Genomic DNA, 26402 nt, shown 5'->3' with positions numbered 1-26402 from the left:
ATGATACAAGCAAAGTAAAAAGGGAAAAAATAGTAGAGTATTGAAAAATAGACTATATACATGGTTTGTATTTTTATTCATATTCACTACATCTGTTCAATTACAACCAAAAATCATTAAACCCTCCTTCTTTTAACTACAGTGCTGCAAGATCCCCTCTTGTCATTCATCTCTTATATTTTCCATCTCTCTCCATCATCGCCAAATCTTTTTTTCTCGTTACATCTCCTCAAGCCACTTTTTCCTGCAACCCTATTTTCAAATTGGGCATGTCCGATTCTCCGTCAATAGACATGCTGATCAAACACTACGTCCTCTACTCTCTTACCATATTGTACACTTAGACATCGTGGAGGGTCTGCCTAGTCGTGTCTCTTAGTTTATCGAGCATTCCATCTTCATCGAGTATCTGAAAGAGACGAAAATTTTTTGACCCAATATTTCATTGATAAAATTCTCGACTCCTTGTGCCCTTGCCCTTACACCATGATAATCTCTACCTTGGGCGCTTGGGGTGAAACCCCCACTTCTAGAACACTGTCAAGTGACCCATCTCCAATTTTTCCTATTAAAGAACGCGCCTACACCCTCAGAGTTAGAAACCTAAGAACCAACTACCACGCGCCGCATTATTGTCTGTTTGCGTAGTTCCATCGATTCGTTACCTGTCGTTAATTTTATTTGCGAGATTCAACGTCGATATTACGTAGTCTTAGCTTGTTTCCCTCTTAAATGATAAACAATTCCCTATTTTTTTTATTTTTTTTTTAAATCCAATCCAATATTAAAGAAAAAAGCAACACCAAACTAAACTTGCGTATACTTGCCCATTCCATCATTTCTCTTTTGCTCATCTTTTCTTAAGTAATCGAGCCATTAGATTGAATTCCCCCATTCATTCTTCCTTTTTTTTTATTTTTCTTTATCTTTTTTACACTGTACGAAAGGATTCTGCTACCTCGACACCACTTCTTTGTCGATCTCTTCCCTCTGCTATTTCATTTACTCTACCAGAAGCATTTCAGCACGTCTTCCCAAGCTAAAGCACGTGTCTCACAATAACAACGAATTTTCGTCTCTGTTTTCGCTCGTTTCGTCCGACGTTTAACACTGATATTGTGGGTTCTTGTCCTTTGTTTATCTCATTGCCTTCCTTTACTGTACGCTTCTCTCATTCACTGTATTGAAGTACACTGCATTACACTGTAATTACACTATATTACACTATACTTCTTCTGCACTGTACTGTACTATTTACCTCTTTTACACTCCTACCAACGACTTCATTAGCACGTGTGTAGTATATACATAGGCAATTTGGTCGCCACATCATATCCACCTACAACGGGTTTTCATTTCCCAATTCTCAGAAACTCAATTTTTCTCTTTGTTTCTGCATCAATTGCTCTTTATTTATATCGGTTTTTTGATTGATCTTGTCGTTTGTCTCGGCATCGTCGTATTTCTCTAGAGGTTTGCAAAATCTTGTTTATTGCGTATCGAGACCTTACCCCATACAAGGATGTCATAGCTTTTCATCCAAAATTCATTCACCGCTTTTTCTTGAATTTTTTTACTGTCGCTTTTTTTTGTTTTTCATTAACTTGCTTCTGTTTTCTTTTTGTTTAATTTACTTTTTCGTTTCACTGCTTTCTAGTTTGCGCATTCGTCTGTGCTACCAAAAAGTCTACATACGTCAAGGCATTGAGGAATTATTTGATTGCTCTTCTCCCCCACTTTTCATTTCGTCGCTCCTCTCTGTCATACAAAATTATTTTTTTTGTATGTCGAGGGTTGGAAACACGGTTTCAAATTTAAAATCTTATTTTTCTTTTGTTGTTTTGTTTTGGAGGGGTACCACCACTTTATGCTGCCACCTAATTAGTGTTGTCGTATGAAACATCTCTTGCGACATCATCCACCAAAACAGAAATTGTTTTATTGTAGCAAAGTGTTTTGACTTTGGTTTTATCCAACTTTATCATCTTTTAAGTCTTTTTAGTAAAGCCGCCCTTTCCGGTTTTCTGTTTATTTTCCAATTCCTCACTTTGGTTATATAAACATTGGCATTTGCTAACTTGGCGTCTCCCTTTGACACTGACTCATCTTTACCTTCTTTTATTTTTTGGTTTGGTTTGGTCTTCCGGAGTTCGTTCACCTTCTTCTTCTCTCAACTCCGGTTTCGGCTTCTGTTCTATTTCTGTTTGTGTTTCAAAATTTTTGGTGCGTTCCTGTATCATCATTGTTGATTCCACAGTTTAAATTGTGTTGTCTATATTGTAATTTTTTTTTTCTTTTCGTTCAGCATCCATCACTCCTCACTTTGAGGGTGTGCCTCTTTTCAGTCTAATTGTTTTTTTTTTCTCTTCAATTTGACTTTTGTTTCCTTTCTGCTCTCCTCCTCCTTCTTCTTTGATTCTTTTTACACTTTTCATATCCGTGGCTTGCTCGCTAGCTCGGAAGCTTGGTTTTTTAGAATCCCTTTTCTTTTAGCTGTCGGTCAACTCTGTCCGTCTCATATCCTGCATGTGGTTTTCTCTTACACTACTGTACCATGCCGACTTCAGGTGCGCCTAGTAACCTTGATCGTGCAAATGCTCAGTTGTCGAACACGTCCTCTACCGAATCCTCTTCCTCTAACAATTCCTCTACCGCCTCTGGTTCCCGCCATGTGAAAATTGAATCAAACCGCGTTTCTCTTCCACCACTCAAAATTCAAAAGGGTTCGTTTCCCGCCATTCGCCAACCCACTGAGTCAAGCACGCATTTTCAATCCTCTCATTCCGTTTCCAATGCCCACAATCAGTCTCCTCTCAATCAATCACAGTCCTCCGCTAATCCAGTGACGTTTGAAATCGCCGATGAACCATCTCCTTCATTTAATCACTCGTTCTTCGAAAAAGATAATGCCCGCGACATTCCTCAGCAACCTTCCCATTCTCAAAACCCATCCTCCTCCTCCTCCTCCTCTTCCTCTCAATCCTCACAACATTCTACGCACCTCCAATTTCAAATACCTTCTAATGAAAAAAAGTCCCTTGACGATCCTTCCCCTCGGCGAAAGCCTTCATTTTTCTCAAAAAGCAACTTAAAACGTAAGTATCGCTATCTTAAAAATCCCGATGCCTGGAATTTACCTCCTTCTTTGCAGTTTATCCCAAAAAATCTTAATAGAAAAGGCTTGAAACCTGTCATTCGTGCTGCCATAAACTCATGGATTGCTTTTCTCCTTGTTCTCGCTCGGCACACCAATCGAGTGCTTGGTATGTCGAGCTTTTTTGTCGTGATCACTTCTATTCTCGTTCCCGCAATGGAGCCCATTGCGCCAATGTTGTGGAAAACTTTGTTTCAATTTCTTCTCCTTTTTAGCGCCTATGCTTGGACTGTTCTTGCTGCCAAGTTGGCAACTGTTGCTCGGGGTTCTCCATCTCGAGAGGCATCTTTGGCACAGGCTGTCTCCGAGGGTTTCGTATGTCCAGATCCATCCCAAGGCTTTAATTATTGTATTAGGGAAGCAGTTTTCCAAGGCTACTTTGTTCGTCCTTTGCCCTCGATCATCTGGGCACTCTTTGAGTTTTCAGCGGTTGCTTTATTCATAAGACTCAAAATGAAATACCCTCCTCTCAATTTTCCATGCGTTTTTTCAATTATCTGCACTGCTGTCAGTGCAAACATGGGGCCAATGTACCCTTACTTTTATCCTCGCATTGGCTTGTTTTTTATCGTTCCCAATTGTGTTCAAACAGGCATTACTATTGGTTGTACTCTATTTATTTTACCTGAAACCTGTAACCATGCTTACAATACTATGCTTTGTAAGCTTACAGAAGATACAAGCTCTTTTCTAAAACGGCAGACTGAGATGTTATCACATTCTCCTGCATCGAGTCATTGGGCTTCTTTTTCATCTCTAGAAAATGAAATTGCAAATTTAAAAAATCTGTTATCAAAGATGAAATCGACTGAACTGTTCCTGGACATGGAATTTTCGTATGGTCGTTTGAAGGGTGAGGATTTGGTCTCAATTCAAAGAATCTTTAAGAAAACAATTCTTCGGCTTTCCGCTTTTTCTTATTTTCAAAGACTGATCGATCATAATATGCAAATATACGATGACGAAACAATCCAGAAAGCTGGGGAGGCTACCGTATCTTCTTGGTTAAACACGCCAGCCTTGTCTGCCGCTTCTGCAAGAACATCATCGGGTAGGAACTCTTCTGAAAGTGACCGAGTCTCTTATTTCGGTCTGGCACCCGTAAATGCCACTACTCAAGATAGTGAAAGGAATGGTGAGGAGATTCGTAGACTCGCTAGCAAACAGCTAAATGTTCCGGTCAATAATAACTTTCGAACGGTCGGATATGCGTCCCCTAGCAATGCATCTACAGCATCCTTCAATGATATCGTTCAACGCGGACGCAGCCATGTTAGGACAGGCTCTAATAACAGCGAAGCACCATTGGCCGCTAAGACTTCAACTACTAAGCGTAACGGAGATTTATTGGAACCACAGTCACCAAGTCTTCGAAGTCATAAGAGTCGTCTTCATCTTCCTTCTTCTTTGGGAAAGTTTTACAAGAAAAGAAAAAAGAGCTATAAACCTGTTGGAGTTCTAGAGGCACAGCAATATTTAGCATTGGAGAGCAGATTGCCGTTTAACAAACCACAATTTTTAGACTCTCTGCTTTCTATTTTAAAAAACTCTTCAGGAGACTTATTTGATCAAGCTATTTATTCATTGGATGCTCTGAACGCGTGGCTTGTGGAATTAAATCATGATCGTATAAAAAAAATTTTTAGTAAACGTGATCAAAAAGCTGCTGGAAGAGATCGTCTAAAACTCATCAAACTCCATTATGATCATTTGTCACAAGCACTTCACGAATATGAAAGAGAGAAGTGCTTTGATGTGCGAAAGCCTTACGAATCGCTATTCCAAAATCAAGACGTTCAGCAGTTCTATATGCATTCACTTAGGTCACTTTTCGTTGTATATTATTATGAGTCACATTTGATGCAAGCAGTGCGTGGTATATTACAAATTCTAGAAACGGTTATAGATCTGGAAGAGCGGCGTCCTATCCGGCGATTGTGGTGGCCTTTAAGGTCTATAAGAAGATCTTTATTATCGCAGCTGACAGGACATCAAGGTGATTATGATGAAAATATCCACAATGATGTAGACAAAGATATGAATCAATCTAGCACACAACCTAGAGATCCTGATGCTGATCATCCTTCCTCTCTGTATCATATTTGTGGTTACAGATTAACCAAATTCTTTAAATCTATCTTCCGCCCAATGAACGTTTTTGTACTAAAAGTCGGTACGCTGGCCGTTATCTGCACTATACCTGCTTTTTGCAGAAGCAGCGCAGGATGGTATTATAGAAATCGAGGTCTATGGGCAGTCATCTTGGCTATCATGAGTCTGCAAAGATTCACTGCAGATACTGTGTATGGCTACCTGATGAGAATTTTTGGAACTTTTTTTGGTGCAATTCTCGGTATGGTGATTTGGTACACAGGTTCTGGGCATGGTTTGGGTAATGCCTATGGCTTAGCTGCTGTCTGGGGAGCAGCCATTCCATTTATTCAGTTTATCAGAGTTCATTTTGTAATATTAACTCCAATGCCTGCTGTGATCTTCTGTGTAACCGCAGCATTAACTGTAACGTACTCTTGGAAATCTAATCATGAGCCTGGTGTAGTAACACTTGGAATTGGTTGGGATGTTGCTTATCGTCGGTTTTTGACAGTAGCTGCTGGAATTACAGTTGCTTTTATTTTTTCCTTTCTTCCACAACCTCGTACAGCCAAATACGCTGTTAGAAAAAATATTGGCAATACCTTAATTGACATTGGATCAATTCATTGTGAGATTTCAAATTTCGCAAGAAGGCCTGTACATAATCACATTGATCCAGATATTCAGAGTAAGGTGCTCAATTTGTCGAATACCATACAAAGTTTAATCGGAAGATTAAATATGGTAAACTTCGAGCCAAGCTTCAAGGGAAGATGGCCTATGGAAAAATACCAACTTTTGTGCAAAACGCAACTTGAATTGGTTGACCTGCTGAATTCATTGATGACAACCATAACGACTCTGGAAGATCGATGGTTGTTTGCATTGCTTTACCGTGTAGGATGGTTAGATCACAAGTTTGTAGCGGATCAGCTTGCCGTATTATATATGTCTTCTAATGCCCTGCAAACCGGAAATCCGCTTCCACAAGTGGTTCCTTCACCGTTGGTCGATAGATTTTTTACAACCAGCGGAGACGTGTTCCTGCCACCAGGCTTAAACGATGCCCCTGTCCCTATTCCCAAGGCGATGGAGTACGAATTGCTTAACAATATGCAGTACTTAAACTTTGCTGTTGGTTGTACAATCGCTTACGCTGTTGTGAATCACATTGACCGTATCATGTTTATAACTAAATCTTTATGTGGAGAAATATTTGAAATTGACAAATGGCCATTCCATTTTGACGACGAGTATTTGTATACTTGTCATCCAACTAATAGCCCCGATCAGAGAAAATCTCCTCATGACTTAGTCTAGTATCAAAATTGTTCTTATGTCGATTTTTTATGTTTTATTCGTTTTCGTTTTTGCTGCCGCTATTTAGATTCACATTGGTTCAGTATTTTTCTCCAAAATTTCATTTCTCTCTTACTACGTCCCTTATTTTTTTACGACTGAGTTGTGTATAAAATTATGTTCTGAATGAAATGCTTAGCTTAATAATTTCAAAACCTTGAGTTTAATATTGGAAATATTGTAAGAAGTTATCCATATGTTAGAAGGCGTAATGTATATGACTATTAGTATGACTGCAACATAAATCGACGAACAATGAAAAAGAATCAGATTACTAAAAATTTGATTCATTTTTTTTACTTTTGAAACTAGTTGAAATTATTTATTCAGTTTAAACTGGTGTAAGGTATTTTAGTCCCTACTTCGAAGTGAGGAAGAATTTTTACCATAAGCCAGCATCATGGCTAGGAAAGGAAAAGTTAATACATTGCCACAACCGCAGGGAAAACATCAAAGAAAAGGAAAAAAACAATTAGAAAATAAGATTTTACATTCTTATGAAGAAGAGTCCGCTGGTTTTGATTCTGAAGAACTAGAAGACAACGATGAACAAGGCTACAGTTTTGGCGTAAACTCAGAAGATGATGAAGAAATTGATAGTGATGAAGCCTTTGATGAAGAAGATGAAAAAAGATTTGCAGATTGGTCCTTCAATGCTTCCAAGGTAAATATTTTCAATGATTTTGCTCGTTCAACTAACACATTTTTAGAGTGGCAAGAGTAATAAGGATCATAAAAATTTAAATAATACGAAGGAAATATCATTAAATGAAGAAGACGATTCTGATGATTCTGTAAATTCTGATAAGTTGGAAAACGAGGGAAGTGTTGGTAGCAGCATTGACGAAAACGAACTTGTTGATTTGGATACCTTGTTGGATAATGACCAACCCGAAAAAAATGAGTCTAACACTGCTTCTACTATCCGTCCTCCATGGATTGGCAACAATGACCATGCAACGGATAAGGAGAATTTATTGGAAAGTGATGCCTCGAGCTCTAACGACTCGGAATCAGAACTTACAGACTCCGCTGATAATATGAATGAATCTGACTCGGAATCTGAAATAGAAAGCTCCGATAGTGATCATGATGATGGCGAAAACTCTGATTCGAAGCTGGATAATTTAAGGAATTATATTGTTTCTCTAAACCAAAAACGAAAAAAAGATGAAGCTGATGCAGAATCAGTGTTATCGTCTGATGATAATGATTCAATTGAGGAAATATCAATTAAAAAGGTTAAATATGATCCTCATGAAACCAACAAAGAGTCAGAGTATAATTTAATTGGTTCTTCCGAGAAAACTATTGACATAACTGATTTGCTTGATTCTATACCGATGAATGAGCAGTTAAAAGTATCCCTAAAACCACTAGTTAGTGAGTCCTCCTCCATTTCCTCTAAGAAATTAGATGCTCCTTTGGCCAAGTCCATACAGGATCGGTTAGAAAGACAGGCTGCCTATGAACAAACAAAAAACGATTTAGAAAAATGGAAGCCTATCGTGGCTGATAATCGCAAGTCTGATCAGCTCATTTTCCCCATGAATGAAACAGCTCGCCCTGTCCCTAGTAATAATGGACTGGCCTCTAGCTTTGAGCCTAGGACTGAATCTGAGAGAAAGATGCACCAGGCTTTACTAGATGCAGGTCTTGAAAATGAATCAGCGCTGAAAAAACAAGAAGAATTAGCCTTAAATAAACTTTCTGTTGAAGAAGTTGCTGAAAGAACTCGTCAGCTTCGATTTATGCGAGAGCTAATGTTCCGTGAGGAAAGAAAGGCCAAACGTGTTGCTAAAATAAAAAGCAAAACTTACAGGAAGATCAGAAAGAATCGTAAAGAAAAAGAAATGGCTTTAATTCCTAAGAGTGAAGAGGATCTTGAGAATGAACGGATTAAATCTGAAGAAGCTCGTGCTTTGGAAAGAATGACTCAACGTCACAAAAACACAAGCTCTTGGACCCGTAAAATGCTTGAAAGGGCGTCACATGGTGAAGGAACCCGTGAAGCAGTCAATGAGCAAATACGGAAAGGAGACGAGCTTATGCAACGTATCCATGGTAAAGAGATATCTGAAATGGATGGAGAAGATGTTTCTGAGTTCTCGGATAGCGATTATGACACAAATGAACAGGTGTCAACCGCTTTTGAAAAAATACGAAATGAAGAGGAACCAAAGTTAAAAGGTGTACTGGGCATGAAATTTATGCGTGATGCGTCCAATCGACAAAAGGCTTTAGTGCAAGATGAAATGCAAGCATTCGAAGACGAACTCGCAGGAGTACCCAATGAAGATGATACATCTCAAAAAGGAGAGGACGGGGTTCCTGGAGTATTAATAGGGAATAATACAGGCCGTCGTTCATTTAAGCCTTCCGAAGAAGCTGCAAAATTATCTTTGCCATCAAGGAAAAATCCCTTTGTTTCTGATTCAGCGGTGCTGAAAGTCAACAAACCGGAAATGAAGGAAGGACAAAAGAAGGCCGAAGCTCGAAAAAAAAAGGAATCACCATTAGAAGCAACTGAGGAAACTAATCCATGGTTGCAAGTACCTGACCAAAGGACCTCTTCTGCCAAAAAGTTGGATAAAAACAGCTCTAAGGCAGACAAAAAGAATCACAAGTTAAAAATGGACAAAGTTGCCTCCCTTCAAGAACTTGTCGAAGAACCTAAAGTTCAGCCTGATTTAATTTTTGAAGAAAAGGCTTTTGAATCAGCGTCGGAAGCGGAATCGGATGTTGATGTTTCGGTACCTATGTTAAAGCCAACCAAAGGTCGTTTGTCAATTAAGCAGAGAGAGCTTGTTGCTAAAGCATTTGCTGGCGACGATGTTGTCGCTGAATTTGAAAAGGATAAAGAAGACTGGGTTCAAGAGGATGCACCGAAAGAAGAAGATCATAGTTTGCCCGGTTGGGGTTCATGGGGAGGTGTTGGCGTAAAACAAAGAAAGACTAAGCCTAAGGTTAAAAAAATTGCTGGACTAGATCCGTCAAAGCGGAAGGATTCTAAGCTAAAGCATGTGATTATTAATGAAAAACGCAACAAGAAAGCTGCTAAGCTTACTGCTGATAGTGTTCCGTTCCCATTTGAATCACGAGAACAGTATGAACGATCTCTTAACTTGCCTATGGGACCAGAATGGACTACTCGAGCTTCACATCATAAGGCTGTTGCTCCCAGAGTTGTTACCAAACGTGGTAAAGTCATTAATCCTATTAAGGCACCTAATTAGATTCTTATATGTACATTGAGTTTTGGATTTTTGTTATTAGATTGATATCTTTTGCAGTAGATTAGATACATTTGTAATGGATTTTGGGATATTGGGAAGAAATATATATTTTGAGGTAAATACTTTAAACAAGAAAAAAATTAATTCAATACAAATATATTAATATCATGAGGAAAATTAATTAAAATGGTTATAATTTACTTCGTTTTCTCCCGGAGTAAAGATAAGTGATTATAATTTGTTTCACAGCATCCACCGAGTATCAGGTTTCCATTATGTAGATTTGAGTATTTAGCCGTTATAGTTGACCATTCTTCAGGTGAAGGGGCAGGATGATCTGTTGAGCCAGGTGAAAAAGTACCGTCTGGATTTTGATACAACCCGCGGCCGTCAGGGTACAAAATAGCAGTTATGTTGGATGGTAAAAGACTGGATAGCATTTTTGCGATGGGTTCGAGTAAACTGAGGTGAAAGCAATTAACACCGATGCCCCATATAGAGTCATGATTGATGCTCAGTATCTTGGAGATAATGGACGATACTCGTTCAATAGTGCTGCGCTCAGGGCACGTACAGGTGATCCAGCAACGCTTAGACCAACCTTTCATATCTTGAATGAGTTGGCATACTACTTCTGCTTCAGTCACGTGAGGAAGGCTTTCAAATGCAATGAAGTCAATTTTTTCGAAAGCTTTAGGATTAGATGCTTGAATGGCTTCAATTCTGTTTTTATGAAAATTGTATAGCATTTCAAAATCGGTGGGTTTATCATAAATCATTTTGTATTCCATACATCCAGGAATAGTAGCAGCATGACTTCCGAGACATAAAGCAATATATTTGTTGGGCAAACCCAAATGTTCTCTAGCATAAACAGGTAACCCAATGCTGTTTGCGTAAACCTGTTTTAATGGTACACCTTCTACCTTTTCGTCGTAGATAGAAGCATCCAGTTGATAAGTGAAAGTACTAATAATGTCGCAAACTTTTAAAAATTCTTCATGATGCTTAACAACGATCTCTGGATAACGCACCAGTGCTTCAGAGGTCCATAATCTAGACTCAGATATACTTTCAGGAAGCTTTGGAAGAATGGCAGTAGAGCCACCGTCTAACATAAGCATTTTGGAAAACTCAAAAATTGGGAAAAATAGTTCAACGAACAGCAAAAATGGTATCTCAGGTTATACACTAGTATTAACAGATGTAACTGCCTTTTGATGGATATTACAACAGTTTAGAGAATATCGCACAATCAGAAACCCAATCGACCCAAAACAAAAACATTTGAGTAAGAATCAGACTAGTATATAACGTAACGCGAAATTTTTCCATATTTAATTTAACGTTAATTTACGTGGATCAATTGCGCCTTTTATTTTACTTTGGAATACACTGCAGTTATTATACAGTAAGTGCGCCATCATCGTTGCACCACACTAGATGGACCCAGCGAGTTCAGTTCTCGAGTAAGATGGAACGGGCTACTACGTCTATCAGATTTATACTACACTTCCCATCACTTGTTAACCCATTCTTCACCACGACCTTACAAATTTTTAAACGATTGTGTTTTGTCAGCAAAGCAAAACATTTTTATAGACCAGGATTACTTGAAGAAGAGAAAATCTACTAATTTACGGAAAATATCGAAAAATAGAAAAAATCTAGGTACAATTGGGAAACCTTTTAATTTTGGCACTAAATGCAAGCAACGAAGTCTCGATTTTGAAGTAAAAAAGAAAATAAAAATAGAACAAAGTGGAATAGTTTCCCGGAATCTACCATTAATTGAAATACAATGGGACAGGGGAGCAGTAAACACGCCGACAGCAAGCTCGATTCCTACCCATCCTTTTCTCGGTCAGACACTCAAGGATCCATTAAGTCTTTAAAGTCTCTGAAAACAGTCCTGGGGAAGGGCAAAGACTCGAATCATGATCGCCGAACGTCTACTGATACAACCCATAGTCGTCACCGGTATCCCGAAACACCACCAAGCCTTCCTCCTCCTCCTTCTCCTGGGATATTAGCTACATCTCCGGCTGTGTTGCAAAAGCATCAACAGGAGGATTCGGGAAATTCTTCTCAATCTCCGACGTCGCCGCATCCTTCTAACCAGCCTGCCATGCTTAGTCCCTCTACGGCCGCTTCCCAGCATCATCATCATCATTCTTCTTCTTCTTCTTATGCCGTTTCTCCAACATCACCTACCTCACCAACCAGCTCTGGCCCAATTGGCTCCAACTTTGATTCAGCTTCTGAGCATAATGGTCCTGTGTATCCACAAGATCAGCAGGGGCCCGTAATTATCCCTAATTCGGCAATTTCTTCTACGGATCCTGATGATCCTGAAACAGTTGTTAGCCTTAACGTAGATGAAATGATTCAAAGATTGATCCATGTTGGCTATTCTCGAAAAAGTAGTAAAAGTGTGTGTCTAAAGAATGCTGAAATTACCAGCATTTGTATGGCCGTACGAGAAATATTTCTTTCGCAGCCGACACTTTTAGAATTGACCCCGCCGGTGAAAATCGTTGGTGACGTTCATGGTCAATATTCCGATTTAATTCGACTGTTTGAAATGTGTGGGTTTCCTCCGAGCTCTAATTATTTATTCTTAGGCGATTATGTCGATCGTGGTAAGCAGAGTCTTGAAACCATCCTCTTGCTCTTTTTGTACAAGATCAGATATCCAGAAAACTTTTTCTTGCTACGGGGCAATCATGAATGCGCTAATATCACTCGCGTTTACGGTTTTTACGATGAGTGTAAAAGACGTTGCAATATCAAAATTTGGAAGACTTTCATAAACACCTTTAATTGCTTACCCATTGCGTCCGTTGTAGCCGGTAAAATTTTTTGCGTTCATGGTGGTCTTTCTCCATCGTTAAGTCATATGGATGACATACGGGAGATTCCTCGTCCTACTGACGTTCCTGACTATGGATTGCTGAATGATTTGTTATGGTCAGATCCTGCTGATACTGAAAACGATTGGGAAGATAATGAACGAGGTGTTTCTTTTGTTTTCAACAAAAACGTTATCCGGCAATTTTTGGCCAAGCACGACTTTGATTTAATCTGTCGTGCTCACATGGTTGTTGAAGACGGTTATGAATTTTTTAATGACAGAACTTTATGTACGGTGTTTTCTGCCCCTAATTACTGTGGGGAATTTGATAATTGGGGGGCCGTGATGAGTGTTAATTCAGAGCTGCTTTGTTCCTTTGAACTTATAAAGCCTCTCGACCAGGCAGCAATTCGACGAGAATTAAAAAAGAGCAAGCGTAGTGGTATGGCTATTTATCAATCTCCCCCTGCTGAGCAGGTTACCCAAAGCGTGTAAGCATTCTATTTTTTCTATTTTGGTCTCCATTTGAAATTATCTAGCGGTTTTATTGGGACACTATTTTATTCTCTTAAATGAGTATTATCTGTTATTATGTTATAGTCACTATGGTGATGGATCAAGTCCTTGGTTCACTTTATCGGTTCGAGGGCAATTCCATCCTGACACGTTTAGTATAAGTTTCTGTTTCTTTTAATAAAAACACAATCATTTCCATATAGTGACAGTTAACTTGCTTTTTATTTTTGCTAACCGACACCTGCTGAACATCGAAAGAGTAGGTAAAAAATTTACATGAGGAGGAAATAAACAATTATTATAGTATTATTATTAGCATTAAATAAATTTAAAGCGAAAATGTATCCATTTCTTTGTAAATCTTCTATCAATTACTAATCTCCCATACGATGGGCTTAAAACAACACTTTGAAAACTAAAGTTGAATGTGGTATCGTACTTAAGTACTTCTTTCCATGATCCATTTGTGATAAGTATTTTGGTTTCCTTATTGTATAATGAGTAAGCTACTTTTGTTGCATAATGCTGCCAAGTAGGCAGTTCTTTGATAAATCTCCTGCGTTGTTTTGTTTGTGTCAGCTTTTTCGTTCAATCAAGATATTTTATCACATTATTTCAAGGTTCAATGAATCATTCGAAGAATAGTAACGAATTCAGATATATTAAATAAAGGCACACATAATCTCTAAAGATTACAGTTTAATGGCTCTTTCAAAGTGTTTAGTAATATATACACTAAATTTCTAAAATTCAGTAGTTATGGCGAAGTGGCCGAGTGGTCTATGGCGCTAGCTTCAGGTGAAAGCAATTGCTAGTCTACGTATGTGGGCGTGGGTTCGAACCCCACCTTCGTCAATATAATTTTTTATATCATGTTAATGGAATTGAGAAAAAGCAAGCTGTCAGTTTATACTTTCAATGTTATGCAGAAACCGTTTTATTTCAATTATTTACACTGTTTGACACTACTAAAGCAGAGTTAATTGTAATGAGACATAACGGTACATGGTGCTTCGACTTTCATAACCATTAAAGAAAAGAAGAATGTCTTGATTTTGGCTTATTTAAAGACCCATTGTGACTGGAAAAACAAATGACCCTACGTAGTAAAGGGTAAAATGAATTTTTTTTAATTTTTTTTTTAGATTCAATGTAGAAATATAATCGATTATCAGATTCATTGTCATGCCTGATAATCCATGTATGATACTATGCAAAGATATAAAGAGAATTTTCTTCTTTTTTAAAAGTTGTTTTAAAGATAGAGGATGTTGTTTTTAAGCTGCTGAAACTGAATAATATAAGAAATCTAACGAGCAAGAGAATGCTCGACTTATGTTTACAATATTATATAGCTAAATATCTTAAGTTCTTATTATATAACTTTATACAGTACAATGATACTTTTCAATATTATATAAGTATTTACCTCTTTTGATCAGATACAAAGTATCTTTCAAGAGAGCTTGTTTTCTACTGACTGTTTCGTCTTTAAAATAAGTTGATTGGGAATAAATTGTATTAATTTTTTTTATCCCTCGCAAATATCGGATTTCCTTTTGTTGAACACTGCAACTTGCCTTAATGCTGACAATGTTACTAATCAATTGAATAATCCTGGCAACTACTAGTGAAAAGGGTTTTAAAATAAAATAAAATATCTCAAAATAGCTTACGCATACCTTTTTTGGTGACTCTGTAGTTATCGTTATACAGGTGCTATATAACTAAGCGGCTTCACCTTGCGGTATCCGTTCTTCCTCCACTCTTCACGCCTTCTGTAAATTATTAATATGTCGTATTATCAAATAATAGTTTGTATTCTAGCATCCATTAGTTATATCATTCTTCTAGAGGTAATTGCCTTAGATCTTGGAGTGTTAGATAACATATTTATTCCTAAGCGATTTGCGGCCAGTACAGATGTTGCCATTCAGCTGCCGGACCGTAATGTCACTCTATGGTCACGACAGGCAGTATTTGGTAAACATTTTACGAACGCTTCAGCTACCACTGTGATTAATCTTTATCTACCTTCTAACTTCCAAGAGGATATGTCCGGATGCCCAAACAGAAACGATACTGACGCTTCCTACTTTTACGAAAATGATATAATCGACTATGACATTGAGTATATAGAGCAAAAATCATATTCCTCCAAGCCTTCTGCTCGAGTACAAAAGGATGATGGGGGCGAGTCAAAGGATGAAGCAATATTGGATTTTCTCTTGGTTCAAAGAGGCAAGTGTACCTATTTTGATAAAGCATTGGAAGCCCAAAGGCTCGGATTTAAAGGGGTTATAGTTGGTGACAATCGATCACCTTCCTCATTTCGCTTACATTATATGGTTGCCCCCGATAAAGTGGACGAGTCAAAAGTTCATATTCCATCATTGTTTGTCTCTACTAGTTCTTATAATTTGTTATGGTCTGACTTACTGCATTCATATCGTCAGCCACTGAAATTATATGCAAAACCGGAGGAACTGGGTGATATGTTTTGGCCCTTCCTACTTTGCTTCTCTCCTTCCATTATTATGTTAATTACTGTGCAAGCCTTAGCCATTCGTAAATTTATTCGTACATATCGAACAAAATCTAAAACCAGACGATTTATTGAAGATCTCCCTTCTCGTACAATTTCTCGTGAAGGTTTTTACAGTGAAGAGGAAGAAATTGAGAATTCAACCCAAAATGGAGAACTTGTCCCTCTTATGGATGAGTCTACTCGCCGAGCGACTTTTGGTGTCGAATGTGTCATTTGTTTGGAGTCCTTTACGAAGGGAGACAAGGTTGTTGCTTTACCCTGTAAACATGAGTTCCATCGTCCATGTATTGCGAAATGGATCGTTGATTATCGACATGCTTGTCCAACCTGTAATACCGAAGTTCCACCACCCAAGCCATTCTAATCCTTGAAGATACACCTAATGTCCTACTTTGACTTATTCGTGCCACATTTTCCTATTTCCCGTTTCAGCCATGTATATTTGCTAACGACCCATGTTTTCATACAAGCTTTATTTGTTTATACTATATTTTAGTTTCTGTATTACTTTAATGATGTTACCCTTCTTTGTTTTATTCGTTTGTTCGGTGGTTGGATATTACGGATCAAAATGACTTAATATTAACTGCTTAAGTTTTTATGCATTTAATCCAGATTGTTGCTCAAATTTGTTAATTTATCGACACTTTTTATGAAAAAAGCTTTTGCATGCCATTGACGTTAAGGATAGTTAAAAAAGTTCATATTTTAACTCTCATTACTATTTACTTGTCCTTTGTTGTTCCATTTTGGCTCAATATTAAATTTTAGTATTTCCAAAATGTAAGAAATGCCTGTATTGTACTTACTAAATTATATAATTCAAGTAAAAATGAAAGTATCCATGCAGAATCTACACGATCTATGCAATTCCTCCAACTACCAACTCAACAGAGCTGTCACTCTCACCCCGAGCTATTACTTTAATTGTAATACCTTCGCCATCTTTTGAGTGAGCCATCTTCACCAATGCAAGTACCTTTTCTCCGTTAACAAGTTTACCGGAGAGTTTCATAACATGCACTGGCTTGTCAGTAGGATTCTCTGTGCCCTCGAGAGGTTGCATTTGAAGTAACTCAGCTACTCGTGAGCATGTGCTTCTAAACGAATCTAGCAGACTGAGTACGTAAACTTCAGAAGCTTCATGTTCAAGACTATCAAAAAGACCATCAAAGTTCGATTCGTATGCAGGAGAAATAAAATCACCGGCCGAGACATCCAAGTCATCAATTTTGTACTCATCTTCGTAACCCTCTTCTTCTGGTTCACCAGTATGGATGTCGATTTCTTTCGTAGTAAATTGAAGAGTGTTAGTAAGGGTAGTAAGAGGGTAAGGAACCGAGTCATTAAATTTAAAACTGACAAAGATAGAAACTGGTTCTCCTGAAACGATGGCAGCTGGGACGACACATTCTTCCACAAGGTCGTCAGTAGAAGGAGTAGAAACCACGACAGCATTTTCTAGGATAACTTCGGACAGAGTGTTATGAAGTTGAAACTAAAAGCATTAGTAATCAGCTGTAATTATAAAATTAAATATCAACAAAGAATACTTACCTGAACCACAAGATGGTCTTTGAACACATGCTTAACGACCTTAACAACAAATTCAGTTTCCTGCTCAGTGAGCTCAATAGGTGACGGCGATGATTTCAGTACTGGGCCATATTCATTAAATTCTGAAACGGATTCTAATGCGTTTAAAAACTCGGTTTCAATGTTAGAACTGGCAAGAGCATTTTGGTCCTCAGCAGGAGTAACCTCTGTAAACTCTACCTCTGTCGTGGCCTTTTTGATTCTCAAATTCTCAGCATCAATCTCTTCTTGAGATAGTACGGGCACAGATTTGATATCAAAGCCTTGTCCGAACTTCCTTTCAGAAATATATATAACAAGGCTACGCTCTAAAGCAGGTAATGAGGGAATTTTATCAGATTTAACCACTGGCAAAAATGCATCTCTATCCTCAAGCGCCTTTACACTAAAAGCAGCACGATCACGAACCTCGTCATCAGCATCTTCCAAACACCTTGTGAGAATAACCTTAACACTCCGTTGGACAAATTTATCTTCCGCATTCAATCCAAATTTGGTCAAAGCGCTAACGGCAGCGGAACGTACGATGGCATTCTCAAGCATAATCCGATTGTAAATATAGCGGATAAATCTCGTTGGTTCTGAGGCTTTAGGACCTTCTTCGCCGAGAATAGATAAAATCCGTACCGCAATCTTAGGATATTCACAATCCTCTATAAATTCACATAACTCGGCAAGGGCTCGTTCTTTAGATTCCGGAATGTATTTAATCATGTCAGAAATAGCATCAACGGCAGCACGTTTAAATTCATAACCACCTTCATCGCAAAGTATATTACTAAGAAAGGTAAGCATTGAATCTTGCTTGCGAGGAAATTTTAGACATAAAGAACGAATGGCATCAACGACGATAATTTTGAAATTATCTGAAATATCGGACATAAAGGTAACAATCTGTTTCATCAAACGGTCGACAGACTCATCATTACCAGTCTTTAGAAGTGTTGTGATAGCGTAGGTGGCAATGGAGCGATTCACGTCGGTAATTAAAGACTCGATATTAAGATTGCAGGAATGTACTAAGTGTGGACGTGTCATGGCTAACTCGTTAAGCGTACGAATAGCTGAAAATCGGGTAGCGGATCGGTGAGACGACAAGAAAATTTTAAGAACGCTAACCACAGGTTGCAAGTCATCATCTGAGATATTTTTGAGACGGACCATATTTCTAGCAACTTCTAAGTTTACCATGTCTCCTTTACTTTTTAACCACCCATGTAGAAATGGAACCATCTGGTCTCTAAATTGAGTGTTTTGATCCATTAGACTAGAAATGTAGCGGATAAGCATAACAAATGCATGAGAATTTGAGACTGTTCCTAAATTGCTTACAAGCAGCTGCAATAACTTATTCATTGCAATCGAATCATGTCTTCGAATACGGTACAGAAGACCTAAAGCATGATATTGAGAAATGCCGCTGGCATTTGGTGTGTAACCCAAGGTAGAGGTGAAAAAAGGAGAGCTAGCAACTTTTCTACCAACATTATGAGATGTGACCGCGTCTTGAACCTCGTTGTTCCAACGCGATACAATGTCTTTCGCAACAGGATATAAATGATATGCGGAAACAAGAGCAGCGCTGGCAACAGCTGATATGGGGTCAACAATACCCGTAGTTAAAATGCGTTCAATCGCAGGGACAGTGTTAGCATCAATGACACGAATCAAAGAGCGAATAGCATTAGGACGGTATATAGTTTCACGTCCCGTAGCGGTGTCTTTCATGATACTACTGGTAATCATAATCACATCTTCAGCAACAACGGAAAGCTCCTTGATAATAATATAAACAAATTGGCGAAGACTAGGGTCTTTGTGTTGGAAAAGTTTAGTAATACCAAAAAAGAGTTCTGTAGCTTGCTTTTCCTGGAAATGCTCTCCCGTATATATCAAGTAGGCGATTTTGCTAAGAAGACGTCTACTCTTTCTAGGGCTTATGGAAGATGAATTAAAAGCCCTAGCATCTTGAGTTACTGTGACTTGATTGACATTGGCAAATATCGATTCGTCTATTGTTAAAAGGTCAGCTCATAATTCCAAACAATCAACATACCACCATCATCATCTTTTTTAGAATAACTCATCTTCTTTACAAAAGTCTCTTGTATTTAGCAGAAATACAGATATAGAGAACTAAATGAACGTACTGGATGTATGTAGTAGATAAATAATTAGCTAGTAGGAGGTTTCGATTATTACCAAAGTATAACGTGTTGTGTATTTTATATTTCTTAAGTGGATTACTGAAGTATTTTACGAGCGTTAAACAGTATAACGAAATATGCCCATAAAACACTGCAAAAGTTCGTAACTTACATGGTTTAATTGCTTTGACATTTCTCCTATATCACTTGCGTAATTCGTATATACATACAGAGTCATCTTAATTTTCTCTTATTTTTTTTTGTTTTGTTAATTAAGTTTCCCTTGAGTTCCTGATTTACCGACCTTTTGTACATAGGGAAGAGTTCTTGAAATGTTGTATTTGATTTTGAGCTATGCGACATGAATGATAGAATTAGTGAAGTATCTGGTAGCTCAAGGGCTCGTAGATCAGTCTTAAGCTATGGAACAACCGAGACCGGAAGCGATAGATACACAGAGAACAGCAACATTGCTACAGAGAATGGTGTCGATACAGCGAGTTCAATGATAGATGGGATACAGTCCGGATTCCCGCAACCTAGACATGGTTTTGAAGAAGAGTACAACAATGCTGAATATATAAACATGTTAGAGCAGGTCTTTTACATGTATTACACTGATAAACGGCATCGGGGGGTGATCAGCAAAAAGAATGCCGAACCTACTGAAACAATTCATGATTGGAGAATGCGCGAACGGCTTAAAACTGTTTCTGCAGCATTGTTAGTTTGCTTAAACATAGGGGTGGATCCTCCTGATGTTATAAAGCCTAATCCTGCAGCGAAATATGAATGTTGGATTGATCCGTTTTCATTACCTGCTTCTAAAGCACTTGAAGCCATTGGCAAGAACTTGCAGCAACAATATGAAACATTAAGTATGAGAACAAGATATAGGCATTACCTTGATCCCGCAATTGAAGAAGTCAAAAAACTTTGCATTGGTCAAAGACGAAACGCTAAAGAGGAACGGATCCTTTTTCATTATAATGGTCATGGTGTCCCAATGCCTACTGCCTCTGGTGAAATCTGGGTTTTCAATAAAAATTATACTCAATACATTCCTGTATCGCTTTATGACTTACAATCTTGGCTTGGAGCGCCTTGTATATATGTTTACGATTGTAGCGCAGCTGGGAATATCATAGTGAATTTTAATCGTTTTGCCGAGCAGAGAGACAAAGAAGCTCTCCGTATTGCTAAGCAAAATCCCAATGTGCTCGCTATGCCTTCTCATACTAGTTGTATTCAACTTGCTGCTTGTGGGCCTAAAGAAACCCTTCCGATGAACCCAGATCTGCCAGCTGATTTGTTTACTTCTTGCCTTACCTCCCCAATTGAAATTTCGGTTCGTTGGTATGTCTTGCAAAACCCGTTTCCTAATAAGCTTAATTTGAATATGCTTCTTAAAATTCCCGGTCGCTTGCAAGATCGGCGTACTCCATTAGGCGAATTAAACTGGATATTTACTGCTATTACAGATACGATTGCTTGGAATGTCTTTCCAAAGCATCTTTTCAGAAGATTATTTAGGCAAGATCTTATGGTAGCAGCACTGTTTCGTAACTTTCTATTAGCGGAACGTATAATGCTCGTTCATTCCTGTCATCCTCAGTCCAGTCCTGAACTCCCCCCTACCCACGATCATCCTATGTGGAATTCTTGGGATTTGGCCATTGATAATTGTCTATCTCAGTTACCTGATATGCTTGATGCTGAAAGCAAAGGCATAGCCTACGAGTACAAGCATTCGACATTTTTTAGTGAGCAATTAACTGCCTTTGAGGTATGGCTCTCTCAAGGACTAATTAGCAGAAAGCCACCGGATCAATTACCGCTAGTTTTGCAGGTATTACTTTCACAAGTTCATCGATTGCGTGCACTAATTCTTCTCTCAAAATTTCTGGATCTCGGGGTGTGGGCGGTAGATTTAGCGCTCTCTATTGGTATATTTCCTTACGTTTTGAAACTTCTCCAGTCTCCAGCTATTGAGTTAAAGCCTGTGTTGGTATTTATTTGGGCGAGAATCCTTGCTGTAGATGATTCTTGTCAAGCTGACTTACTAAAAGACAATGGCTATGGATATTTTGTCCAAATTTTGAACCCTAATTCTTCCATTTTTCCTTCAAGTAATATTTCCGAACACCGAGCAATGTGTGCGTTCATCCTCAGTGTTTTTTGTCGTGGGTTCCCACAAGGCCAGCTAGCTTGTTTAAACCCACAGGTTTTATCACATTGTCTTTCCCATTTAAATAGTCCCGACTCTTTATTAAGACAATGGGCTTGCCTATGTATTTCTCAGCTTTGGGAAAATTACTCTGAAGCTAAATGGTCTGGAACTCGTGATAATGCACATGTAAAATTAGCTGAAATCATCGTTGACTCCGTTCCTGAAGTTCGTGCATCAGTTTTAACAGCGTTTACCACTTTTTTGGGATTTCCTGAGAAGACCGAAGAAGTCGTTGCTGTTGAAACTTATATTGCAATTGCGGCGTTAGCAGCTCTTTCTGATGCGTCACCATTAGTTCGACATGAACTAGTGATATTCCTTTCTCACTTTGTAGTGAATTATAAGAAGCAATTAATGGTAGTTGCGTATGAGAGCAGTTTAGCAGATATCCTTGAGAAAAAGAACCACAATTCTATCAGTGCTTCGACAATTTACGAAACAGTTTGGCAAGCTGTTTTGGTTTTGGCTGCAGATCCAAGCATCGAAATTTCTCTTGCAGCTGAAGCCATAATAAATTACGTTTATCAGAGTATGCTAAATTCTGAATTAAGAGAATCATTTTTAGCATTTCTTCTGCAACACTTACCTGCTCTCCATAAAGCTTCTCTTTCCAAAGATACCGATACTAATTCAGTTACGAGCGACCCGAAGCCACATCCCTTCGTTCCTTCTGTTTCAGAAAACAAAATCTTGAACAGGTCATTCTCTCTGACTAGATCGTTGAAAGGCTTGGCTTTAAGCCTGGCAGGAAGTGATCGCGCTTCTGAATTACTTTCCTTAAATGGAGAAAACAAACCTGCAGAGTCTAATTTAAATCACTTAACTTCCGCCAAAGTTCCTGGTCCACCTGCATTTAATGAACTTGAATACCAATCCGAGCTAGACATGCCGCTTACAAGTTACTTATTTGATTGGTCTCGTAAGTATTTTACCGAACCCCAAATGCGGCCGAACGAAGACGATGAACCTGGAAGTATTTGCTATAATCAACGTTTGTGGAGAAGAAACAGAAACGAAAAACTTATTTATCGTACTCGTCCCCTTGCTGAATACTCAACCAACGGTCGTTGGAATCAACAACTTATGACATTTAATAATACTATCGCTCCTAGGAAGCTTATGTTTCACCAATTTGAAGATCAGTTAATTACATTAGGTGACAAAGATATCATTCAGGTATGGGACTGGCGTCGCAATCGTTGCCTCAATTCTTTCAAAACTTCAGCAAGTGCGACAACTAACGTGACCGACATGCAATTACTAAATGAAGATGATGTTGCTTTATTGATGACTGGGTCTTCTGATGGCACAATTAAACTGTATCGTGACTACGAAAATGAAAAGGTTGAACTGGTAACTTCGTGGAATTCTCTAAGTGATCTTGTCTTTGGAGATCGAAATGCTAGCCTTTTAATGAGTTGGCAACAGAACTGTGGGCACTTGCTTGTTGCTGGAGACGTACGCGTTATTCGAATATGGGATGCTTCTAAAGAAATCTGCTATGCAAACCTACCAGTAAGAAGCAGTAATAGTATTACAAGTTTAACTAGCGATTTGGTCGGTTGTAATATTATAGTTGCTGGATTTTCAGATGGAGTTCTTCGTGTTTACGACAAACGATTGCCTGCAAGAGATTCACTAACGGATGTTTGGAAAGAACATTCGTCCGAGATCGTCAATGTTGAAATGCAATCCTCCGGAATGCGAGAATTGATTTCGGCGAGTTCAGATGGTGAAGTTAAGCTATGGGATATTAGGATGAATCATTCTTTACAGACTTTTTCAACAGACAACTCTGGACTCACCTCTTTAACTGTGCATAGTCACGCCCCAGTTTATGCAACCGGTTCCTCAAATCAAAGCATAAAAATTTGGGACACGTTAGGCCAGAATATTAATACCTTCCGTGAAAATCCACGGTTCCTTAATCAGCCTAAACCATCCAGTTTAATGTGCCTGAAGTTTCACCCGCATCATTTATTACTTGCATGTGGTGATAACACAGATAGTAGAGTTAATCTATACTCTTGCACCAAAAACGAGATTCATACGGATTCGCCGAACGAGTTTTAAACCATGTTTTCCTATAGTTTTAACATAATTTATTATTGATTACTTTACCTGATTAGACTTTTCTTTCTATTAGCAACACTTAATTTGGTTATTATACATATTTTGCTAAACCTGCCACTTTGCTTAGTCTTCTCCTTTGCCGTGTAACTCTGCTATAGATATTTGTAAAACCAATTTTTAATATGGTTTTGAAGAAGTTTAAAAAATCACTAATTTACAATTAAGATATTACATTCATCGAAAAATTGAATCTTTTATATACATTTTATGAAAAAGCTAGTAATTATCAATGTTTTTTAATGTCAAGAAAAAAAAGCTTTTTTTAACTTAAAAAATAATTAATAATATACTAATATACCAATTTATTTATTTATTCACAATTTCATGTTTTCGCATTGTACTATTACTTTCTTATATTCGGGTCGTAAATTCTGATGCAGCTGAAGCTAACGAAAACTCTCCCATTCAGCGAAAATTTTATAATGGCAGATTCCGAAGAATACAAGACTGTCATTGGAATTTCTTTTGGAAATCAAAACAGTTCTATTGCTTTTAATAGGGTAAGAAAATTTTTTTACTTGGAGAAATGAGTAATCTCCTAGTTCATTCGCATAGACTTGCTTTATGCAGGCAGACGAGAATCCTTAGTAAATTTTCAAATTAAAGAAGCTAACAAATCAAACAGGATGGAAAAACCGATGTATTAGCAAATGAAGAGGGAAATCGTCAAATCCCTTCAATTTTGTCGTATCACGGTGACCAAGAGTATCACGGAGTTCAAGCTCGCGGACAACTTGTTCGAAATGCTGATAACTCAGTAACTAACTTCCGTGATTTGCTTGGAAAATCTCATGATGAATTGACACTTCATCACTGTCATTATTCTGCCAATCCCGTGAATGTGGAGGGTCAAATTGGTTTCAAGATCACTGTTCAAGAGGACGAAGAATCTGATCCTAAAGAAAAGATTTTGACTGCTCATGAGGCTAGTGTCCGTCACTTACGCCGTCTTACTGAGTCTGCTGAGGACTTTTTGGGTACAAAGGTCAACGGATGTGTTATGTCTGTTCCTGTCTATTTTACTGACGCTCAACGTAAGGCTCTGGAATCTGCTGCCAATGAAGCTGGACTTCCAGTTTTGCAGTTGATTCATGACCCGGCTGCTGTTATTTTGGCCTTAATGTATTCCGAAGAGGTTCTGATCGACAAAACTGTTGTGGTCGCTAACTTTGGTGCCACTCGCTCTGAGGTCTCTGTTGTATCTGTTAAGGGTGGTCTAATGACCATTTTGGCTTCAGTTCATGATGAGAATTTGGGAGGTGAGCAATTAACTGATGTGTTGGTTAATTTCTTTGCCAAGGAGTTTGAAAAGAAGAATGGAATTGATCCTCGCAAAAATGCCCGTTCCCTTGCTAAGCTCCGTGCTCAATGTGAGATCACTAAGCGTGTACTTAGCAATGGTACTACCGCTTCTGCTGCTGTAGACTCTTTGGCCGACGGCATCGACTTCCATAGTAGCATTAACCGCCTTCGTTATGACCTTGCAGCAAGCGCCACTTTAAATCGCATGGCCGATCTTGTAACCGAAGCTGTTGAAAAGGCAAACATGGAGCCTTTTGATATTTCTGAGGTTATTTTAGCTGGTGGTGCCTCCAATACTCCCAAATTAACTTCCTTGATGGAATCCATTTTCCCTGAACAAACTATCATCCGTTCCTCTAGTTCAGTTACTCCTTTGCAATTAGACCCTTCTGAACTTACCGCGATCGGTTCCGGTGTTCAAGCTTCTTTGATTGGGCACTTTGATGCTGCTGACATTGCTGCTTCTACTGATGCACAAGTGGTTGATGTTCCTCACCTTACTGCTCCTATCGGTATCAACGAAGGTGAGAACTTTGTTACTATTTTCGACATCGAGACTGCTTTGCCTGCTCGAAAGACTGTTGAGGTGATTGCTCCTAAAGAGGGTGCTGCCTTTATTCCAATTTATGAAGCTGAGCGTTCAGTAAAGGTTACCAAAGTTGAACCGGAGCCTATTGATGAGGAAGAGGCATTTTCTGATGATGAAGAAGAGGAGCCAGAGGAGATTAAAGAGCGTATCGCTATACCCAAGACTTTGATTGCCACCATTACTCTTCCTGATGTTTCTCCTAATGCCAAGATCGAGCTGGTTCTTCAAATAGATGCTGAAGGGAAATTAACGGCAAGTGCACGTCCTAAGGATGGCAAGGGAACTAACGTTCGTGGATCTACTGCATAATTTTGGCTTGGCTATAAAAAATCATAAAAATTTATCTATGTCATAGTTTTTTTTCTATGTCTGATCTGTTGAGAAGAGGGTTTAGGAAAGGAAAGCTAGAATAGCTGGTAGACTGTATTAAATTAAAATTAAATTACACGGCCATTTATGCATATAAAATGTTTGATTTTTTCATTCATGTGACGTAGCAATATTTTTCAAAAACTGACAGTTTAAATTGACTTACTGAAAGTAAATTTCATGTACTATACTTCAATAATTTTATTCAACTTCCACTTCGTGATTTATATTGAGAGAATGATATGATGTTGCTGCAAGGAAATGTTGGTGGTGAT

General features: G+C 38.4%; 8 protein-coding genes, 8 long non-coding RNA genes and 1 other non-coding gene across 17 annotated transcripts; 8 read left to right on the top strand and 9 right to left on the bottom strand.

Moving 5' to 3' along the window:
- Positions 1-283: 283 nt before the first annotated feature.
- Positions 284-6804, top strand: SPOM_SPAC57A7.05 (uncharacterized protein). Its single transcript, NM_001018808.3, has one exon. The coding sequence runs from the start codon at positions 2555-2557 to the stop codon at positions 6566-6568; it is 4014 nt and encodes a 1337-aa protein (NP_593376.1). The 5' UTR covers positions 284-2554; the 3' UTR covers positions 6569-6804.
- On the bottom strand, positions 6739-7591 carry SPOM_SPNCRNA.744. Its single transcript, NR_151117.1, has one exon. It is a non-coding gene; the product is annotated as a non-coding RNA (long non-coding RNA).
- Positions 6997-10018, top strand: utp14 (U3 snoRNP protein Utp14). The gene is made up of 2 exons (NM_001018807.3): positions 6997-7271; positions 7318-10018. The coding sequence occupies exons 1-2, from the start codon at positions 7008-7010 to the stop codon at positions 9841-9843; spliced, it is 2790 nt and encodes a 929-aa protein (NP_593375.1). The 5' UTR covers positions 6997-7007; the 3' UTR covers positions 9844-10018.
- Positions 9909-11100, bottom strand: SPOM_SPAC57A7.07C (homocysteine methyltransferase). The gene has a single exon (NM_001018806.3). The coding sequence runs from the start codon at positions 10965-10967 to the stop codon at positions 10041-10043; it is 927 nt and encodes a 308-aa protein (NP_593374.1). The 5' UTR covers positions 10968-11100; the 3' UTR covers positions 9909-10040.
- Positions 11101-11383: 283 nt separating this feature from the next.
- pzh1 (serine/threonine protein phosphatase Pzh1) lies at positions 11384-13591 on the top strand. Its single transcript, NM_001018805.3, has one exon. The coding sequence runs from the start codon at positions 11645-11647 to the stop codon at positions 13190-13192; it is 1548 nt and encodes a 515-aa protein (NP_593373.1). The 5' UTR covers positions 11384-11644; the 3' UTR covers positions 13193-13591.
- SPOM_SPNCRNA.2681 lies at positions 13564-13861 on the bottom strand. The gene has a single exon (NR_192049.1). It is a non-coding gene; the product is annotated as a non-coding RNA (long non-coding RNA).
- Positions 13862-13974: 113 nt separating this feature from the next.
- Positions 13975-14068, top strand: SPOM_SPATRNALEU.01. The gene is given in 2 exon segments: positions 13975-14012; positions 14023-14068. It is a non-coding gene; the product is annotated as a tRNA-Leu (tRNA).
- A 12-nt stretch (positions 14069-14080) lies between these two features.
- On the bottom strand, positions 14081-14811 carry SPOM_SPNCRNA.174. The gene has a single exon (NR_150599.1). It is a non-coding gene; the product is annotated as a non-coding RNA (long non-coding RNA).
- Positions 14812-14928: 117 nt separating this feature from the next.
- On the bottom strand, positions 14929-15352 carry SPOM_SPNCRNA.2680. The gene has a single exon (NR_192048.1). It is a non-coding gene; the product is annotated as a non-coding RNA (long non-coding RNA).
- rnf13 (RING finger protein) lies at positions 14967-16505 on the top strand. Its single transcript, NM_001018804.3, has one exon. The coding sequence runs from the start codon at positions 15007-15009 to the stop codon at positions 16123-16125; it is 1119 nt and encodes a 372-aa protein (NP_593372.1). The 5' UTR covers positions 14967-15006; the 3' UTR covers positions 16126-16505.
- On the bottom strand, positions 16301-19525 carry sec21 (coatomer gamma subunit Sec21). Its single transcript, NM_001018803.3, has 3 exons — positions 19414-19525; positions 17319-19369; positions 16301-17259 (listed from the first exon to the last, which is right to left on the bottom strand). The coding sequence occupies exons 1-3, from the start codon at positions 19442-19444 to the stop codon at positions 16624-16626; spliced, it is 2718 nt and encodes a 905-aa protein (NP_593371.1). The 5' UTR covers positions 19445-19525; the 3' UTR covers positions 16301-16623.
- On the top strand, positions 17277-19429 carry SPOM_SPNCRNA.2679. The gene has a single exon (NR_192047.1). It is a non-coding gene; the product is annotated as a non-coding RNA (long non-coding RNA).
- A 188-nt stretch (positions 19526-19713) lies between the features above and the next one.
- mip1 (WD repeat-containing protein) lies at positions 19714-23933 on the top strand. The gene has a single exon (NM_001018802.3). It carries the CDS (start codon positions 19866-19868, stop codon positions 23805-23807), a length of 3942 nt encoding a protein of 1313 aa, NP_593370.1. The 5' UTR covers positions 19714-19865; the 3' UTR covers positions 23808-23933.
- Positions 19796-20104, bottom strand: SPOM_SPNCRNA.2678. Its single transcript, NR_192046.1, has one exon. It is a non-coding gene; the product is annotated as a non-coding RNA (long non-coding RNA).
- Positions 22887-23817, bottom strand: SPOM_SPNCRNA.2677. Its single transcript, NR_192045.1, has one exon. It is a non-coding gene; the product is annotated as a non-coding RNA (long non-coding RNA).
- Positions 23934-24196: 263 nt separating the features above from the next.
- SPOM_SPNCRNA.2676 lies at positions 24197-26165 on the bottom strand. The gene has a single exon (NR_192044.1). It is a non-coding gene; the product is annotated as a non-coding RNA (long non-coding RNA).
- Positions 24260-26214, top strand: ssz1 (putative heat shock protein Pdr13). Its single transcript, NM_001018801.3, has 2 exons — positions 24260-24367; positions 24493-26214. Exons 1-2 carry the CDS (start codon positions 24290-24292, stop codon positions 26065-26067), a joined length of 1653 nt encoding a protein of 550 aa, NP_593369.2. The 5' UTR covers positions 24260-24289; the 3' UTR covers positions 26068-26214.
- Positions 26215-26402: the final 188 nt, after the last annotated feature.

This window comes from Schizosaccharomyces pombe, assembly GCF_000002945.2.
Source record: "Schizosaccharomyces pombe strain 972h- genome assembly, chromosome: I".
In the NCBI taxonomy this organism is placed as follows: domain Eukaryota; kingdom Fungi; phylum Ascomycota; class Schizosaccharomycetes; order Schizosaccharomycetales; family Schizosaccharomycetaceae; genus Schizosaccharomyces; species Schizosaccharomyces pombe.
Note: the sequence above shows the minus strand (reverse complement) of the source record. Positions and strands in the feature narration are given on the sequence as shown.

Excerpts from the sequence above, each read along its gene's own strand:
- SPOM_SPAC57A7.05 (NM_001018808.3), top strand. The coding sequence starts at position 2,555 with ATGCCGACTTCAGGTGCGCCTAGTAACCTTGATCGTGCAAATGCTCAG.
- utp14 (NM_001018807.3), top strand. The coding sequence starts at position 7,008 with ATGGCTAGGAAAGGAAAAGTTAATACATTGCCACAACCGCAGGGAAAA. Across the intron at positions 7,272-7,317 it reads GGTCCTTCAATGCTTCCAAG|AGTGGCAAGAGTAATAAGGA; the intron begins GTAAATATTTTC and ends ACACATTTTTAG.
- rnf13 (NM_001018804.3), top strand. The coding sequence starts at position 15,007 with ATGTCGTATTATCAAATAATAGTTTGTATTCTAGCATCCATTAGTTAT.
- pzh1 (NM_001018805.3), top strand. The coding sequence starts at position 11,645 with ATGGGACAGGGGAGCAGTAAACACGCCGACAGCAAGCTCGATTCCTAC.
- ssz1 (NM_001018801.3), top strand. The coding sequence starts at position 24,290 with ATGGCAGATTCCGAAGAATACAAGACTGTCATTGGAATTTCTTTTGGA. Across the intron at positions 24,368-24,492 it reads GTTCTATTGCTTTTAATAGG|GATGGAAAAACCGATGTATT; the intron begins GTAAGAAAATTT and ends CAAATCAAACAG.
- mip1 (NM_001018802.3), top strand. The coding sequence starts at position 19,866 with ATGAATGATAGAATTAGTGAAGTATCTGGTAGCTCAAGGGCTCGTAGA.
- SPOM_SPAC57A7.07C (NM_001018806.3), bottom strand. The coding sequence starts at position 10,967 with ATGCTTATGTTAGACGGTGGCTCTACTGCCATTCTTCCAAAGCTTCCT.
- sec21 (NM_001018803.3), bottom strand. The coding sequence starts at position 19,444 with ATGAGTTATTCTAAAAAAGATGATGATGGTG. Across the intron at positions 19,370-19,413 it reads TAAAAAAGATGATGATGGTG|ACGAATCGATATTTGCCAAT; the intron begins GTATGTTGATTG and ends TTTTAACAATAG. Across the intron at positions 17,260-17,318 it reads AAGACCATCTTGTGGTTCAG|TTTCAACTTCATAACACTCT; the intron begins GTAAGTATTCTT and ends TAATGCTTTTAG.